Source organism: Peromyscus eremicus, chromosome 1 (assembly GCF_949786415.1).
Source record: "Peromyscus eremicus chromosome 1, PerEre_H2_v1, whole genome shotgun sequence".
Taxonomy (NCBI): Eukaryota; Metazoa; Chordata; class Mammalia; order Rodentia; family Cricetidae; genus Peromyscus; species Peromyscus eremicus.
In genome coordinates, this window is record NC_081416.1 from 103,167,551 (window position 1) to 103,183,334 (window position 15,784).

Below are 15,784 nucleotides of genomic sequence, written 5' to 3' on the forward strand. Positions count from 1 at the left end.
CCAGATTGGTGCCTAACCTAATTGTAATCAGAGAGGCTTCATCCACCAACTGATGAATGATGCAGACCCACAGCCAAACATTAGGCAGAGTTCGGGAAATCCTGCAGAAGATGGAGAGGAAGGAGTGGAGGAACCAGAGGGGTCAAGTACACCACAAGAAAACCCACAGAATCAACTAGCCTGGGCTCATAGGGGCTCATAGAGACTGAACAGACAACCAGAGAGTCTGCATGGGACTGACCCAGGCACTCTGCATACATGTGACAGTTGTGTAGGTTGGTCTTCTTGTGGGACTCCTAACAGTAGGAGCAGGGGCTGTCTCCCACTCTTTTACAGGCTTTTGGGACCCTACTCCTCATACTGGGTCACCTTGCCCAGCCTTAATACATGGGGAGGTGCTTAGTCTTACTGCAACTTGCTATGCCATGTTTTATTGATGTCATGAGAGACCTGCCCTCTCCTAAACAGAAATGGAGGAGGAGTGTACTGGGGGGTTTGGAACAGAACTGGGAGGAGAGGAGGGAGGGGAAACTGCAGCCAGTATGTAAAATAAATAAATATATAAATTTATTTAAAGAAGAAGAAAAAAAACCATGATCATGGTGTCTCTTCACAGCAACTGAAACCCTGGCTAAGACCACAGTCCTACCCAGATATGACAGGTAAGGTATTCCCAAAGGTTCAATAGTGGCACTTATATCTTGAGGGCAATCAACAGCTGTCTAACTGGACATAAAGCCCATTCATTAAGAGGGAATTCATGCTTGGTACTGTGAACCTAGCCAACTACAAATGGCTGGTGAGGCCACAGAACCCAGAGAACTTAATACTGTCACTTTTCCAAACTAGTGTGTGTGAGTGTGTATGTGTGTGTGTTTTGTTTGTTTTTTTGAGACAGGGTTTCTCTGCATAGCCCTGGCTGTCCTGGAACATACTTTCTAGATCAGGCTGGCCTTGAACTCATAGAGATCTGCCTGCCTCTGCCTCACAAGTGCTGGGATTAAAGGTGTGTACAATCAACGCCCAGCCAAAGTAGCATAATTTTAACTGCATTCTAAGTACTTATCCTTTTACCCACAGATTAAGTGTAGTGCTCATTTAAATAACTTTTTTTTTGTAGTAAACAGAGAACACTGTAGAAAGCTAGAACTTTTCAAAGTGAAGAGAACAACTGACTGGGGGTGCCCAGCCCCAGTAGATATATCATTTTCCCCCTCTCTCCCTCCAACTCTTCCCGTGTCACTCTCTACCCCTTCTCTCAAATTTACAACCCCCTTTTCTTTAATTATTGTTATGGGTGTGTGTATAAATATAAATACAACTTGCCGAGTCCATTTAGTGTTACTCATATGCATATATTTTTAGGGCTGACCACTTTATAATAGATAACCAACTAGGGAGCTCATCCCCGGGGAAGACTGATTCTTCTTTTTGCTGTGGTCATTATTTACCTGTAGTTTTCATTTAGGGTTGGGGCCTTGTGAGGTTTCCCCCATCCCTGCTGGCATGTCAACCGTGTGCTATCACTATGCAGGCCTTGTTTAGGTGACCATATTGTTAAGATTTCATGGCTGCAGCTTTCCTGTCATATAGAGAAGACACTATCTTGACGTAGATGTTCTGGTTTCTGGCTCTTGCAATCTTTCTACCCCACCTCTTCTGTGATGTTCCCTGGGCCTTGGATATAGGGATTGTTTCTTGAGGCAAAACTTGTTTTGAGAGTGCATGTGTCTGTGTGTGTGAATTTCCCTCCCCTCACTCTGCCATTTCATAGGTTCATATGCTAGGCTAGCAAGCTGTTAGATTCCAAATGACTTTCCTATTTCTGGGTCCCATTTTCTATAGGTGTGCTACAATTACAGATGCTCACTGTCATATCCAGCTTGGGTTCTGGGGATTGAACTCAGGCCATCAGGATGGACTCACTGAGCTTTGTCCCTGGCCTCTTTTCGATTTTTGAGACAGGTCTAACTCTTGTTACCCAAGCTGGCCTCAAACTCATGCAATCCTCCTGCCTTAATTTCTTGAGTGCTCAGATTAAGTCATGAGCCACCATGCCCAAATGTGTGTGTGTGTGTGTGTGTGTGTGTGTGTGTGTGTGTGTGTGTGTGAGACGTGTGTGTCCACAGAAATGGGTGTGCATATTATACATGTGGAGAGCAGAGGTTGCTGTTAGGTGTCTTCTTTAGTCACCCTCTACCTTCTTTTTTTGAGACAGGGCCTCTCACTGATTTGGATAGGCTGGTTGGCTGGCAGCTTCAGGGATCTCCCTTCCCTCTAGCAGCACTGCTGCCACAGCATCTTCTTACATGGGTGTGGGTGCACTGAACTCAGGTCCTCACCCTTGGGAAGCAAATACTTTACCGACTGAACCATCTTCTCCTCTTCTCAGACCCTTGGCTGTCTGTTCTGGGAGCTGTTTTCCAGTTTTTTGAGCAAACCTCTCTAACTGCACTGTACTGTAACTATCTACTCATACATTCTGGCTTCGGGCTTTTATTTCATTCTCCCAAGTTATAAATTAACACCAACAACAGTGAGACCTTCAGCATTATTTCTGTGTTTCTCTGAGAGGACCTGGTATGATATTTTACATTTAATTATTTGGTATGAACAGTCACTGTTTTTGATAACCATGCATGTTTTAGCGTACACTGCTAACAGGTGTTTGCTATTTAGAATATTTAGACATTTAAATTGTTAACATTTCAAATTACATGGTAATGGTTTGGAACTATAAAATAAACTAGTAAAATATTCATTACTAGCCAGCTCAGTGATGTAAACATAACCTCATATCTTCTTGAATCAGTTATAGTACATGAAGGAATAAAATTGTCTTTCTGTAATTTATGAGTTATAAACTTGAATTATCACCTGTGTATCATTTACTTAAAGAATTAAGCTATCATTTTGCATGACAGAATTTAACATGAAGAATAAGAACCTTTGAATTATTTCTAGATCTGTGTAAATTACACTTACTTTGTAGAAAAAAATGATAAGGGCTGGGGCTACAGCTGAATAGTAGTTCTGACCTAGACACAAAGGCCTTGTGTGTAGTTTCCAACACCACAAAATGATAACCAACTAGTAATTACTGTTATTATGAACGCCACAGTGAGTTTGAGGTCAGAGGACACTCCTGTGAGCTAGTTCTTTCTTCCTGTGAGTCTCTCAGACAGAGCCCAGGCTGTCAGGCGTGTGCAGCAGATCCTTACCTGAGGCTCTTTCTTGTGGGCCCAACACACTGCTTCTGAGAAGAAATGCATTCTGTCTTATTTTCCTAGATTTTAAGTCATTTAAGGTGATCTGGGGTTAATTTCCTTTTCTATTTTGCTACTGAGGCAACCACACCTTTTAATGCTAAAAATATTACATGCATGCAGATACTTGCGGCATTTTATTAAGAGACTGTGCTTAGGGATGTTGTTATAGTGGTCATAAAACTTTTGTAATTAAAAAGTCACAGTTATGACTTACAAATATGAGATACTAGCAAGTTCTGAAATTAGTGGGAAGATTAGTGTCCTACTCTGGTGATCAGATGGCTGAATACCCTAACTGTCATCATAGAGCCCTCATCCAGTGACTGATGGTGGCAAATGCAGAGATACACAGCTGGGTGCCAGGCCGAGCTCCAGGAGTCCAACTGATGAGAGAGAGGAGGGATTCTATGAGCAAGGGACATTGATGAGAGAGAGGAGGGATTCTATGAGCAAGGGACATCGAGATCATGATGGGAAAATATACAGAGACGACCAGCCAAACTAGTGGAAACGCATGGACCAATAGCTGAGGAGCCCCCATGGTACTGGACTAGGCCCTCTAGATAGGCGAGACAGTTGTTTAGCTTGAACCTAATGTTTAGGGGGCCCCCAGGCAGTGGGATCGGGACCGTCCATGGTGTATGAACTGGCTTTTTGGAGCCTAGTGCCTATGGTGGGACACTTTTTGCAGCCTTGGTGCAGGGAGGAGGGGCTTGGACCTGCCTCAACTGAATGTACCAGGCTCTGCTGACTCCCTATGGGAGACTTTGCCTTGGAGGAGGTGGGAATGGGGGATGGGTTGAGGGGAACGCTGAGGGGTAGGAGGAGGGAGGAGAGGGGAATCTGTGGTTGGTATGTAAAATGAATAGAAAATCTCTTAATAATTAAAAAAAAAACTACAAAAAAGAGACTGTGCTTAGGGATGTTGTTATAGTGGTCATAAAACTTTCGTAATTAAAAAGTCACAGTTATGACTTACAAAAACGAGATACTAGCAAGTTCTGAAACTAGTGGGAAGATTTTTTTTTTCCGGTTTTTTGAGACAAGGTTTCTCTGTGTAGCTTTGCGCCTTTCCTGGAACTCACTTGGTAGTCCAGGCTGGCCTCGAACTCACAGAGATCCGCCTGGCTCTGCCTCCCGAGTGCTGGGATTAAAGGCGTGCACCACCACCGCCCGGCGGGAAGATTTTTTTAAGAAGAAAAGATATTTACATATTAATGAATAAGGCAGAGGGTGAAAGAAGAAGATACCCAATGCTCCTTTGGCTGCTAAATGTGCATGGATATGTATTCAAACTCCTCCCACACATAAAACATAGATACACAAGTTGAGGTACTTTTTAACAAAGGGCTATCAAAACTCAAACATAAATTCAGCATTTCATCCTTTTATCTGTCCTCAAGTGGATATAAAGGAACATGAGACTATGTATCAATAACCACAAAGGATGCCTAAGAAACAAGCAAGCAAACTGTAAGATGATCTGAAATAGATGGAACAGAACAGACAGAAATGGACCAGAGGTGTGATCCAAGGGAGATCTTTCCTATGGCATGGCTGACAGGTGGCAAGGTGTGTTAAACAGGGAGTGGGAGAAATGGTTGTGAGCCGACAAATGCTGGAAGCATCAAAGCACCTGAAACATCATTACTATCATCGTGACCCTCACCTTTCTTGATTCTTCATTTGAGCAGTATTAGAACCAAGAGGTCCCTCTATATCAGGCCAACTCTGTTACACTCTCCCCATTTGCCAATCACTTGTGCCAAAAAAGCTATCTTAACTAGGGCCAGCTTTCCTAGCTAGAGGAACCCGAGGTCTCAGTAGAGTCCTCTTGGGAAAGAGCTGTACTTGCTCTCATACCTGTGCTCTCCTCAGCCTGATTGAAGCCGCAGATCTGGCAGATGCTCTGGACCCACTTATTCATGTCGGCCTCTGTCTCAGCCACCAGGTAAAAAGTGCGCTCACTGGTCTTGATATCGAACACAAAACTGTCCTGCAGCTCTTTCTTGTTGAAGGTCAGGCCTGCATCCACCTGCTCACACAAGTTCAGGTTGATAATCCGCAGGGGTTTCTTGGAGTGCTCGTTCTTGTAATATTCCAGAACATCTGGGTCGCCACTCATCCGGCCACTCCGCAGTATAAACCAGCGTTTCTTCCAGGCCTAAATCATCAGAGACACAGAAAGAAGGAGAAAATGCCATTAGTTATCTTAAAGCTTTTAGCAGGTCCTCACATACCATTGATTGAGGATGGGTATGACAGGGTAGGGCCTGGAGAGAAAGGCTCCAAGATCATCATGTGAGGGACTCACCAGATTGCTCAGTGGATAAAGGTACCTGCCACCACGCCTAATGATCTGAGTTCAATCCCTAAAACCCACAAGGTATGAACATTATCATTTGACCTCCACATACACATCATAGTATTTGTGCTCCAGCAAATAAACATGTAATTAAATAATTAAGATTATCATATAAAAGAAGCCAGTTGACAAAGGAAGACTGGAAACCTCTGGCCATTGGCTACATGTAATAAAACAAGAGCATTTCCTAACAAGAAAAACAAAAAACAAAAACAAAAACAAATGCCTAAAACTCAAGCTCTCTAAATGAGGAAGAAGGAGAGTGTTATATGTTACCTATAAAGAATCCAGACTGTCAAGGCCAGAGGGCCTGGGACCTATGCCAGCTCTCTAGCTTACTTCATTCTCAGTGTGCCTTTCTTTTCTTAATAAACTGTCTCTATTTCTATCACTATCCTTGTGTCGCTAGTCCAGTTCTTTATTCTGGGACACAAGAGCCCGGAAATCTCAGTTGGTGCCCCCTGGACTCATGCCTATTAACCTAGGGACTGCTGGACCCTTTAGGTACTCATGGCCTACATTTCCCTTTCAGATTCCTCAGCTCAATAATGGAAGATGGTTTTAGAACATGTTAGAACAGGAGTAGTGCAGCTACTCCTTTAGACTAGATACATACTTACAAAACATCAGGCTAGGGAGTACTTGCAAAGCCATAAAAATCTTAGCTTACAGATTAAGGCACTGTGAGTTAAGTAACAATGTTATACCAAGTGTAGCAGAAAAATAAATTTCCTAATTTCCTACAGTATGCCTCTTTCGTTGAAAAATCACTGCTGAGAAATCTTTGTGGGAATTCTCTGAGTATCTACCTTTAGGGCCTTCCCCTTGTCTTCAGTCCTATTTACTGACATAGTTTTCCTAAGACTCGTGGTAGTTACTTGCTCATGTCAAGCATTCCATCTATATTACTGAATGAAAAAATGTCTTATATTATCCCATATTATGGAATTTAAAACTTGACTACATATGTTCTTATGCTGTCTTCTACACTGTATCTCTTCAAAATGACTGAATAAACTCTGAGCAGAATTGATACACAGTGATAAAAAATAAACCCCTAAACAACCAAAAACTAAATACAGTTACAGAGCTTTGGGTTGAGTCTGAGCTCTACTACAGACTCATTGCATGATTTTTCAACTAAGTTACTTATTTCTTTGGATCTTTCCTTATTTACAGAATGAGAATCATAACCATCACTATCACCATCTACCCTATTTATGAGAGGGCTTTTTAATGCAAATGAACCAGAGTACTATAAATGTCAATAATTTATTATTATTATTATTATCATCACAATTCCTTCAACCTTCAGGGAGCTATATTAATTCTACCAATACTTCACACTCCCCTTTTATCCTTGTCCTCAATCTCTTCAGAAATCAACGCTCTTGATCCCTCCTTATAATTTCTTTGCTTCTTTTTCCATTTCTCTTGTTTACTTGGCAAAACCACAACCTCCAGCTAAGTCTAGTGTTCTGCCTACTCTACCTGTCCTCAAGTGATAATAGCTATGCAAGGTAGAGGGAAAGTAGAATAGCTAGCTGCAGATTGCCTTTCCTGGGCCTTCACACAGGCCACTCACAATGCCCAACCATCTTATTGACCTAGTCCAGGACTTTCTTGTGCTCTTTGTCAACTATCTCTGATCTTCTCTCTTTAAATCTCCAAAACTTCATGAGGAAATACAATCAAAAGAGATCCGGTGCCACATTTACCAATGCACTTGCCTCCACAGCGGCATTCTCTGGTACTGGAGAGTACAGGCAGATCTCTTAATAATTTATAGCAGCCTTCTTCCCTAGGCACACACCCTTTCACCCACCTGGAACATCGCTTCAAAAACCGTGCCCTCTCCAGAGTATTGGCTTCATCCTTCCCTGTGAGAATCATTTCCACCACCTCAGAAAAAAGGTAGAAGGTGTCATGATTCCATCTTCATCTTTGACTAGGGCTCAGCTTTTCAATTCCTCTTCAGTTAAGCTTCAGTTTCTATAGCACTGTGCTTATTGGTTTTGTCTCCTCCCATATGAAGGTACTTTCATCGGGCTGCTCCTCACTACTTCTGGGATACTGTATCAAAGGCTGTGAAGACTCCAGTGCTGCTAACTAGTTCTTGGGCCTTACTGTGATCTCTCAGGAACATTTTACAGTGGTCTATTATTGGCACACCTTCACTGTGTCACCTTTATTGACACACTTTCTTGATAGGCTTTGGCATCCACTCTCAATTTCCCACTTGGTATTGCTTTTCCAGATGCCATTGCTGGTTTTCTTTTCCTATTCTCTAAGCCCTAGAATGTTCCAATGCTCAGTTCTCAGATGGACTGTTTCTACACTCACCGTTGGATCAAAGCCATCTACTTGCTGCAATTTCCAAATGTCAGCCCCCAGCCTAACCCTATCTGAGGAACCTGAGTCCTATACCCAACTCTCCATTATTAAGCATTTCAAAACTAGTATGTTAAAAATGGAACTTCCACCAGGCATAGTGGCTCACATCTGTCATCTCAGCATTTGTCTAGGACAGGATTGTTGCCAATTTGACACGGTGACGACCAGGCCAGCCTAGTATACAAGATGAGACTCTGTCTCAACTCTTATCTACATCCAAAATTTGGCCTTCTAATATCCCTCAGACTATTTTTTTCCCTATAATCTTTCCCATCTTAATTATGGCTATAACATCCTTCCTATGTCAAAGGCAACTATTCTCATATTCAATATTTAATCTATCAGCAAATTCTGTCAGTGAAAGAGTTCAAAATATCTGTTCCTTATCTTCCCTGGTGTTCTCTAATTTCATTGTGTGTTTATGTGTCTGTATGTATGAACTGTGTGCATGTTACAATGTGTGTGTGTGTGTGTGTGTGTGTGTGTGTGTATGCGCGCATGCGTGTGTATGTATATGTCTGAGAACAACTTGCTGGGGTCAATTTTCCCCTTCTACTATGTGCCTATTAAGAATTGACCTCAGGTCACTGGGCTTGGCAGCAAATACACCATCTCACTATCCCATAATTGCATTGATTTTTATACCCTTCATGATTCCATTCAACAATCTATTCACGAAAGTGAGGTCAGAAAGCAGGATAGGATGTAAATCAAGGTAGGCTGTGCTTCTCTGCATGAAATCACTGTCTACCCACTCAGAGTAAAAACCAATTTCCTTTATGATGGCCCTTTAGCCTAAGTTACAATTTGGGTCTTGGATAATTCCAAAGTTTTGGTCTTAGGTTGTGATGCTATTTGGGAGGTTGTAGAATTCTTAAGAAATAAGGCCAAGAGAGAGAACTTAGGTCATTGGTGACGTAACTTTGAAGGGACTATAGGACTCTCTTCTTTTCTCTGTTTGCTTCCTGGCCAAAGACAGCAGCTTGCTCTAACACACGTCTCTGTCACAAGGTACTTCCTTACTATAGCTTAAAACAACAGGAGCAACTGAAACCTCTAAACTGTGATCCTACATAAGCCGCTTTTCCCCTCTTGTTTTTTCCCTCTTCATGGTGCTGAGGATTGGACTGAGGGCTGCTGTTCTCTTTTCCCTTCTTCACAAGCACAGCCTGCTATGCCTGAACCTCCTGTCATTATCTCATGTCAACCTTGTCCATTTTGTTGTCACACTGGCCTTAAACACTACCAGGCACATACCTGCCTCAGGCTCTTAATTTTAGTTGTTCTTTCTGGACACATGTGCCTTCTCCCAGTGTTCCCATTCCTTATTCTTTATTCAGGTGTGTATCCACACTTCACATTATTGAGAAGCTGCTCCCCACCCCCTCCCCAGCAAGCACTCACATTCTTCTTTCTCCTTGTCAGGTTTCACTGGTGTCATTGGTCTTATTAGCACTCACACCATTTCTGTGGACTGTCTGCACTTACTTCCCGGAATGGAACCGCCAAGAGCACAGGGACCCTTTCATTTTCCTTTGTTTTCCCTTCTGTGGGGTTTTGAATCAGAAGTGTCCCCCATAGGCTCAGAAATGTTAATACTTGGTCCCTAGTTAGTGGTGCTGTCTGGGAGGTTTAGGAGGTGTACCTTTGCTGGGGGAAGTGTGTCACTGGGGGTGGGCTCTGAGAGATTACAGCTTTGCCCCATCCCCAGTCTGATCTCTTTGTGTCTGAAGAGATAAGCATTCAGCTGTCTGCTCCTGCTACCACGCCTGTCACTTGCTGCCATGTTTCCCCCATGATGGACTTTTATCCCTCTTGAATCATAGGCCCAAACAAACTCTTCCATAACTGCCTTGGACAAGGTGTTTTTATCAGCAATAGAAAAGTAACCAATGCACCTCCTTACTCCCATGCTATAGTCACAGTATTTAGAATACTGCTTAGCACCTAAATAGCAATCAATAAATATGTCCATTACTTGATTGCTTTCTAGCATAAAGTCCTTATGGCACTTAATTGGTCAAGGGGACTATACATGAGGTCTGATAAGCCTTAGATTAAATTAAAATTGAGGTATTACCATATATAATAAAGTTGAGGAAAAATAAAAATAAAAGGCATTTAATTATAGTCACATAAAATCTTGTCCTGGCCATTGTTTGTGAAACTCTGTATACTTGTATAGATGTACCAGTAGGTGCTGTATACAGCTATATATAGAGTGAGTGTACGTGTGTGTGTGTGTGTGTGTGTGTGTGTGTGTGTGTGTGTGTACATATATGAATACATCAGCATTTTGTAAGCAGCCGTTTATTGGCCTATACTACTCCTTGGAAGGAGAACCTGGGAAGCTCTTAAAGTACCCATAGCAAACATCATTTTCTTCTTTTTGAGATGTCTCTGTGTATTTGTTCATACTGAACATCAATGATTTAGGGACAGCCCTTTCCAGAGAGACAGGCACTGGAGGGAATACTTAACTCAAGCAGCAGCTGACCTATTAAACCTACTTTTCAATGTACCATAGTATTTGTACATTTTATATTACACACTGTATAATATATGCTGTACTATATATATATATAGTACAGCATATATTATACAGTTCTCCTTCCAAGGAAGTAGTACAAGCCAATAAACAGCTGCTTACAAAATGCTGGTGTATTCATGACACAGCAGGTAATGCTGTCTCTAGCTCACATCCCTCTTCTATCATAACTGCTCTCCTCTGTTTCTTGGTGTTCTTACAGACCAGGCAACATTCTAGAGCAGTGGTTCTCAACCGTCCTAAAGCTGCATCCCTTTAATACAGTTCCTCATGTTGTGGTAACCTCCAACCATAAAATTTTTATTATTCTTAAATGTAATTTTGCTACTGTTATGAATTGTAATGTAAATATCTGACATGCAGGATATCTGATATGTGACCCCTGTGAAAGGGTAATTCAAGCCTCAGGTTGAGAACCATTGTTCTTGATGCTAAAGATATAGCAAGAACTTCTGGTCCTAAACTTTTTTTTATGAAAAAGCTATTACTCTTTTTATTATTTTTTGTGTGTTCCTTTTTAAATTTTTTTTTATTCATTTTACATACCAACCTTCTCATCCCTTTCCCACTAACCCCCAACCCTCATCCCCTCTTCCAACAGGGTAAGTTCTCCCATGGGGGGACAGCTAAGCCTGGTACATTCAGTTGAGGCAGGACCAAGCCTCTCCTTGTTTTATCAGGGGTGAACAAGTTGTCTGACCATAGGTAACAGGATCCAGAAAGCTAGCTCATGTACCAGGGATAGATCCTGATCACACTGCCAGGTGCCTCTCAAACAGACCAAGCTACACAACTGTCTCCCATATGCAGAGGGTCTAGTCCAGTCCCATGCAGGTTCCACAGCTGTTGGTCTAAAGTTCCTTTGAGCTTTGTTCACTTGTCTCTGTAGATTTCCCCATGATGATCTTAACACACACCCCCACCCCCCCACCCCCCAACCCCCCGGCTCATGTAATCCCTCTTTCCTCTCTTTGACTGGATTCCCAGAGCTCGTCCTAGTACATGGTTGTGGATCTCTGCATCTGCTTCCATCAGTTACTGGATGAAGGCTCTATGGTGACAGTATTCAGCAATCTGATTACTGGGGTAGGCCAGTTCAGGTACCCTCCCCACTGTTGCTAGTAGTCTAATCTGGGGTCATCCTTGTGGATTCCTGGGAACTTCCTTAGCACCAGATTTCTTCCTTACCCCATATTGTCTCCCTCTATCAAGATATCTCGTTCATTGCTCTCCCACTCTATCCCTCCCCCAGCTCAACCATCCAGTCCCCTCATGTTCTCATCTCCCATCCCCTACCCTCTATTGCTCCCCCATCCCCAGTTTACTCATTGGGATCTCCTCTGTTTCCCCTTCCCAAGGTGATCAGTACATCCCTCTTAGGGTCCTCCTTGTTTCCTAGCTTGAAAGACTTGCATACAAGAACTTTAAGTCCTTGAAGAAAGAAATTAAAGAAGATCAGAAAATGGAAAGATCTCCCATGCTCATGGATAGGTAGAACCAACATAATTAAAATGGTAATCTTACCAAAAGCAATCTACAGATTCAATGCAATCCCCATCAAAATCCCAGCACAACTCTTCACAGACCTCGAAAGAATAATACTCAACTTCTTATGGAAAAACAGAAAACCAAGGATATCTAAACTTCTAATACCTTGGACTTGGGAATTTCTTTCTCCAAATCTGCATTTCAATTGTTTGTATGCTCTTATTTACTTTAAGCTTTGAGTCTCTTGAGGCTACTAGGTTCAGCGTGGCCACCAGGTACCTGGCTCAGTGTAAACATATGGGAACTCAGCAAAAATGTATTGGCATTTTTTCATTCAATGAGTACATAATTTATTCATTTTACTAGGTGTAATTTAAAAATAACTTTTTATAACAGAAAATAAGAAAGGTATGCAAGAGGATCACAGAAAAGAGAATAAGATAAAAGTATGTGTTGGAATCTTCATGATTTGAGTTCTTTAGCTCTGCCCTTTCATTCTGAGCAGTGCACATAATAAATATTTATGAAGGGGTTTGGGAGCTTTAGCTGAAAATGCCCATGACACAGATATGAAAAATTACTCTTGGATTACTAACACATAATGCAAAGACAATATGGAAACACAAGTCTTGAATATTCTGTAAAAAGAAAGTTTTCCAGGACTGTTCTCATATATACAAAATCTTGAAAAAAAATTAAAGTGGATTACAGACTTAAATGCAATTCAGTAACCCAAAGAGCCAGGTAACTAAGTGGGGCTTAGTATGAGGAGGTAGAGCTGATTTGTACATGCAAGACATACTTGAAATTAACAAACATAACCCACCATATAGAAAGGCTAAAGCTGAAAACAATGTTGCATCAATGCAGAAAAGAATATGCATTCATTTAAAACCTCAGAAGACAAGAATATAGTTGAACTTGTTGAATCTGATAAATTGCATAAAAAGACCAGTATCTAATGTTATAGGTTACAGTGAATTCTGAAAGACTGACAAAATTGGAAGCCAGACAAAGACAATCACTTCTAACACCGTGCTGGAAGTTCTAGTCATGTGACAAAGGAGGAAATAGATATAAGAAACATACAGACCAGAAAAAGAGGATAAAGACAAAAGAAAAGAAAACCACTGTCCTATTTTCAGATGACATTATTTATGCTGAAAATCCACAAATAATTGCAAAATAATTCTGAGAACATGGTGGTCACAGGATACAAGATAAGTAAAAAAAAAATCTATTTACTTTTAGACTACTTATTCTCTAGTCTAGCAATGAATGTTAGCATAGACAATAAAAAATATACATTGGAGCTGGGTGGATACCTCAATGGTAGAGTGCTTGTTTACCATGAATAAGACCCTGGGTCCAACCTTCAGCACCAAAAACAAGGAAAAAAGAAAAAAAAGCAACAACACAGGATCATTTATAATCACTTTTTAAAAAAAATGAAAAGTATAAATCTAACAAAACACTGTGCATGCAGAACATATATGTTACAAACTATATAATGTTGAAAAAATTAGTCAAAGTAGTCCTAAATGTTTCAACAGACACACCACACATTAGAAGAATCAATACAGTACATCTTTCAAAACATACACACACACACACACACACACACACACACACACACACATATGTTTACCACAATAATTATAAAAATCCCAATGGAAAGTTTTGTTGATATAGACAAGCTTATTCTATAGTATATATGGAAAGAAAACAGGATGAAAATAGATAGGACAATTTTGGAAAAGAAGATTAAAATGAATAGAATCAGGACACTATATTTTAAAAAATTTATTTTATGAGTGTTTTTAGTCTGTGTACCATGTGTTAATGTGTGTGGTGCCCTTGGCTGGAGTTGTGGATGGTTTTGAACTACCATGTTGATGCTGGGAATTGAAACTGGGTCCTCTGAAAGAGCAGCCAGTGCTCTGACCACTAAGTCATCTCTCCAGCCCCAGTGCACGTATTTTAAATGTTCTATAGCTCTAGCAATCAAGACTATATGTACTGGAGGAGAGCTACAAACATACAGAACAAGGAAACAGGACAGAGAACCAAGAACTAGAACCACATGACATACCCACTTATTTTTATTTACTTCTATATTACATTTATTTGTTGGGGGGGGCATGTGTGCCACAGTGCAAGTGTAGAGGTCAGAGGACAACTTGTAGGAGTTGGTTTTCTCCTTCCATCATGTAGGGTCTGGAGATAAAATTTGGGTTGCCAGGTTTGTTAGTAAAAACATCTTTATCCACTGAAATATCTTCCGGGCCCCACTGATTTTGATAAAGGTGTAAAAGAAATTCAATGGAAGACAGACAGCCTTTTCAACAAATGGTGCTGGAGAAACCGAGAATCCATGTGAAAAGGGCCTGGGGAAGGAGTGGTAGTATATGCCCATAATACCAAATGCTCAGGAGGAGGCTGAAGTAGTAGGATTATGAGTTCTGGGCCAACTTGGCCCACACAGGGAGACCTCCCATGAAAAACAAATAGGCTAACAAAACAGTAACAAAAGATGAATCATGGATTTGAAAGTAAAATGTCAAAGCTATAAAATATTTAAAAAGTAAATAAAGAATGGGATGGCTCAGCAGTTAAGGGTGTTTGTCACTTTCCCAGAGGACAGGAGTTAGATTCTCAGCACACACAAGGTGACACATAGTCCCATGTAACTCCAGCTCCAGGGGATCTGACCCTGACCCCTGTGGGCACTTTTGTGCACATGTGCATGAACACATACACAGGTCCCCCTCCAAATAAAAAAAATAAATCTTTAAAAAAATTTAATATGTGGAAATTTTTGTCTTATGACGAATCAACAAGGTTTTTTTGTTGTTGTTTTTAAGTAGTCAGTGAAAACAAAGATGAACTGTGGTCTATGCTATGTGGGATAAAGAAGAGAGGCAAGACACAAACACTCCTTTTAAGTGACTTAAAATATTTATCAAGTTTCAGGAAGATAAGGCATTAATGTACAGCCCTAAAAGAAGAAGCAGTGTTTTAAAAGTATCACAAAAAGAGACACAATGTCCTAGCAGATCACTGAAACAGAAACTCAAACTTCTGGAGACAGTGGCAGACAGGGGGGAAGGGAGAGAAAAGGGGGAAAGGGAGGGACACAGAGGAGAGAGAAATGAATGACTATAAACAACCAGGAAGGCTGTAAAGAAGGAGAAAGTCTTCTTTAAAAGATCACACAGTACGAACAACGCCTGGGCATGGGAAAAAAAGATAAGACAGGTTTGGAAAATTCAGTGAGTCTCTTAACTGTAGAAGGGAGGAAAGGAAGGGCTTGGAGGCCCTGCAAGGCCTTCAGAACCACCCTAAGAAGCCCCATCTTTATCGGTATTGGGGGCCACTGCAAAGTGCACAGCAGCAAGAAATGTTAAATAGTGCTCTGTACCTACTTGTTCAAATGTCAAATAGTGCTCATCTAGCAATGAGGAAGGTGAACCAGAGAAAGATAAATAAGTAAGAGAAAAAAAGAACAAAAACCAAAAAACCCAACAACAACAAAACCCAATCTATTTTGAAAGTTGTTGCTATAGCTTTCCATGGTCAGAGAAAATGGCAATCTAAATGAGAATAATGTAACAGTAGGGTCATTAGCTTGGGCAATACAGTCAAGACCTTGCCTCAAAACAAACAAACCAGAAAAGCCAAACTCAAAAACCACCAAAATGAGTATATGAAATAAATAGA

The 15,784-nt window shown here is 41.0% G+C and overlaps 1 protein-coding gene across 4 annotated transcripts in view; it reads right to left on the reverse strand.

Moving 5' to 3' along the window:
• The window catches only part of Gab2 (GRB2 associated binding protein 2), a 155,609-nt gene that overhangs the window by 44,439 nt on the left and 95,386 nt on the right, over positions 1 to 15,784 (reverse strand). For all 4 annotated transcript variants that reach the window (XM_059271162.1, XM_059271176.1, XM_059271169.1 and 1 more), the window contains exon 2: positions 5,133 to 5,433. In XM_059271162.1, the coding sequence (XP_059127145.1) occupies positions 5,133 to 5,433 (301 nt within the window). The remainder of the gene's footprint in view (positions 1 to 5,132; positions 5,434 to 15,784) is intronic.